Raw genomic sequence first — 4,098 nt, 5'->3', positions numbered from 1 at the left:
TGCCATCAAGTGCAACATATTTTTTGGGCTCTAAACTGGTGGTGAAGCTTGCATTTGATGGCCGGATCAGCTGGCAAGCCACACAAGGAAGCATCAATGGTGGTCTCTAAGTTTTCTGCTTTGACAAGAAGCATCAACGTAGCTTAAATCATATATGAAATGGAAAATCCCCAAACCCAAACCCAAACCCAAACAATAACCCTAACATAAACCCAAACCAGTGGGGAATCTTACCCACAGATCCATGACCATGCCGGCGTAGCTCAATTCCTCCTCGCTGCTCTCCTCCCTGTCTTTCCAAGAAGACATTGCGAGCCAGCGGTGAGGTTGACCGGTGCCGGCGCAAAGGCGAGAGAGGTGGAGAGGTGCGTGAGCTTGAGTGAGGGAGCGAGTTGGGAGAGAGAGAGAGCTAAATGACTTCGTGTCACCAGCTATTTCTGTGTAGGGAAACGCATCCCGACCGCGCCAGTCGGGCTGCCGTTAACGGCCGTTAGGCATCACGCCGTCCACGCGCGTGCTTTTCCACGTCAAATTCTGTTCAAAAAACGGTTCAATGTATTTTGCCACTGACACTTTTTCTACGTGGTGGAAAGTGCAATATTTTGTAAAGTTATGGTTTTCGGCTAATCACATCACTATTATGTATGGCAGGGGCGGAGCTCTGTAGGGGCTAAACCGGGCCATGGCCCGCCCAGGAATTTAACAAAAAAAAAATTTACATACATGGCTACATGTCATCTTAGCCCAGCCCACAAACAGACACATCATCCCCATCCTCTCGTCTCACGCACGCATGCACAGGCACACGCTGACACGCATCCTCCGATTCCCCATCCTCTCAGCGAGGTTCTCAGGATGTAGCCGCCGTGCACAGGGAGCACCACTGTCCACCGGAGCTTGTTGCCCGCTGTCTCGCGGAGCAACCGCCGGAGACGCCCGCGCCCCGCGGGATCTCGCCTAGCCCTCGCCGCCTCGCCCCTGCCCTGCTCCCTCGCGCCCTCGCCCCTGGCCGCGGCGACGCCCGCCGGAATCTTGCGGCTGTTCTCCTCCAATCCCCGGCTGTTCTGCTCCAACCCCCTGCCAGCACCAACCAGCAGGGCAACGCGCCAACGCGGGCAAGTAATAATATTCCCCCAAATTCCTAATTTGATAAGCAAAGCAATAGTCTGATCTTGTTCAGTTCCATACATCGATTGATGAAGTCTGCTACTGCTAGTGCTAGTGATAACTAATAGACTGATCTTGTGCAAATTGCAACAGAGGCAGCAAGCAAGCAGAGGTAGTCATGGGCAAGGAAAATCGGACTCAGAAAAGAATTGATTTGGTGTTTAAAAGGAAAAGAGATGATATAATTGAAGTTGAGGAAGACCAAGTATTGCCCTTGCTTGAATTGGAACAGCAACAACCTGAACAACAACATAACCAAGATGGAGGAGTTCGAACAAATAAAGTTGTTACATTCCGGGGTATTGAGTTCTTGCAGTGGGATCTTGGATTGCGCCCTCAAATTTGGCAATATCCACCAGACCAGAGAGATATCGTGAGGAGAGCATATTCGATGTTAGGTCCTATGCAACCCCGCCTAGAGAACTATAAACCTTCTGGTGAACCAGGGCATCAACGCCGCTTCCAATATAGTTGGTTTGATGATTTTCCATCATGGCTAGAGTATTCAGAGGAGAAAAGTTGTGCGTATTGTCTATATTGCTTTGTCTTCAATAACAAAGCGAATACACTAGGCGGTTCTCATGTCTTCACGGTACATGGATTTGACAGTTGGAAGAGGGTTTGTGGGAAACATTGTGCATTCTTGACCCACATAGGATCTGGACCATGCTCACCACACAACAATGCAGTCACTAGTGGTCATGCCTTAATGAAACAACCATGCCACATAGAGAACGTTATGGCCGTGAGGGACAAGGAGAAGGTGGAAAGAAACTGTTTGCGGCTGAAAGTCTCAATTGCGGTTGTTAAGTGGCTTGCATTCCAAGCTTGTGCTTTTAGAGGGCATGATGAGAGACCACAGTCAAAGAATCAAGGAAACTTTCTTGAAATGGTGAAGCTTCTTGCAGAATTTAATCCTGAGATTGCCAAAGTTGTGTTGGGAAATGCTCCATATGGCGCAAAATACACATCACATGATATCCAGAATGAGATCTTGAGTATATTTGCATCTAAAATCAGGAAGCATATTCGTGAGGAAGTTGGAGATTATAAGTATTCTATTTTAGTGGATGAAACATGTGATGCATCAAAGAGAGAGCAAATGGCGTTGGTTCTTAGGTTTGCTGATAAAGGTGGTATTTTGCAAGAGAGATTCTTTGATTTGATACATTTAGCAAACACGAGGTCTTTGACACTGAAAAATGAGTTGAGCTTTGTTTTGTCAAACAACGGTTTTGATATTCAGAACCTTCGAGAACAAGGTTATGACGGCGCTAGTAACATGAGAGGCGAGTTAAATGGATTGCAAGCTCTTTTCCTCCAAGAATGCCCATATGCTTATTATGTGCATTGTTATGCCCATCGCTTGCAACTTGCTCTAGTTGATGCATCTAAAGAAGTGGTTCCTATCTCCTAGTTCTTTCAGAAATTGATATTTATCATAAACACGGTTGACTCATCTTCAAAGCGCCATGACGAGCTTCATCTTGCCCAACTAGTTGAACTAGAAAATGGAATCTCTAATGCTAGCATCGAGACAGGTCAAGGGGCAAATCAAATCCGTTCACTTAAGCGACCAGGAGACACAATGTGGGGTTCTCATTTTGGTTCAGTTTATAGCCTTATGAAGATGTTTGGTCCAATTTGTTCAGTTATCCAAGATATAGCCGCTGATGGATCAATTGGCTCAATTCGTGCAGATGCAGACACTTCTTTTGGCTACTTGTCCTCATTTGAGTTCATTTTTATCTTATGTTTGATGAAGGAAATCTTTGAAATAACAGAATTGCTTGGCCAAGCTTTACAAAAGAAATCACAAGATATTGTGAATGTTGTCCGCCTAGTTTCCTCAACAAAACAATGTCTTCAGGAGTTGAGATCAGATGATGGCTACCAAGTATTTATTACTACGGTTGTTGAATTTTGTCTAAACCATTCCATTGACATTCCAGACTTTGAGGAAACATACATCATGCGTGGTGGTCGTGCTCGTCGTCAACCTGATCAGTTCACCAAGGAGCATTACTTTCGAGTGGAAATTTTCTTTTCAACACTTGACACTCAACTATTTGAATTAAATCGAAGATTCAATGATAAGGTAATGGATCTTCTAACCATTAGCGCCACCTTGATTCCTACAAACAAATTCAGAGGATTCAAAGCTAGTGATATATGTGAGATGGTGAAAAAGTACTACCCAGCAGATTTTTCCCAAGATATTTATGGATTACAACAGCAACTTAAGCACTTTGTTTCAGATGCTTCCAAGGATGATGATTTGAAAAACATATCTACCTTAATTGATCTATGTTGATGCCTTGTGGAGATAGGAAGACATACCGTCTACAATTTGATTGACAGATTACTTCGGTTGCTCATTACCCTTCCAGTTTCTACAGCCAGTGCTGAACGCGCATTTTCTAGTATGAAGATCATTAAGACAAGATTGCGCAATAAGATGGAAGATGAGAATCTGGCTAATAACTTGTTAGTACACATAGAGGGTGGAATTTTGGAGAACTACAGCCATGAAGATGCCATTGCAGATTTTATAAGCAAGAAGGATCGGAGAGTTGATTTCTAGTATCTCAGTAAGTCCATGTCTAATGTCTACACTTTTGTATTAGCTAACTCAATAGTGACTCATGGTTGAACTGTACTTTGATACATATTTTATATATATATATATATATATATATATATATATATATATATATATATATATACATATTTGCTAGCTCAATCTTGTGACCTGGGTGCTTGTAACATGTCCTTATGAGTCAGAATTTGAAAAAAAAATTGTGCTCTTCTTAAGTCTGGCCCGCCCAACTTTTCCGTTCAAGCTCCGCCACTGATGTATGGTGATTCTGTGCATTTTACTCCGACGCTCCCGTCTATCTTTCCCTGTACCACAATAGTAGGGAACAAAAT

The 4,098-nt window shown here is 43.6% G+C and overlaps 1 protein-coding gene across 1 annotated transcript; it reads left to right on the top strand.

The window, feature by feature from the left end:
* Positions 1-751: 751 nt before the first annotated feature.
* On the top strand, positions 752-3,822 carry LOC125520036 (uncharacterized). Its single transcript, XM_048684830.2, is given in 3 exon segments — positions 752-1,119; positions 1,261-3,265; positions 3,426-3,822. Coding segments are annotated over 2 exon segments (2,004 nt in total). The 5' UTR covers positions 752-1,119; positions 1,261-1,285; the 3' UTR covers positions 3,450-3,822.
* Positions 3,823-4,098: the final 276 nt, after the last annotated feature.

This window comes from Triticum urartu, chromosome 7A (genome assembly GCF_056163025.1).
Source record: "Triticum urartu cultivar PI428250 chromosome 7A, HENAU_Tu73, whole genome shotgun sequence".
In the NCBI taxonomy this organism is placed as follows: Eukaryota; Viridiplantae; Streptophyta; class Magnoliopsida; order Poales; family Poaceae; genus Triticum; species Triticum urartu.
The sequence above is the reverse complement of the archived record's forward strand: the minus strand, read 5'-3'. Positions and strand labels throughout refer to the sequence as shown.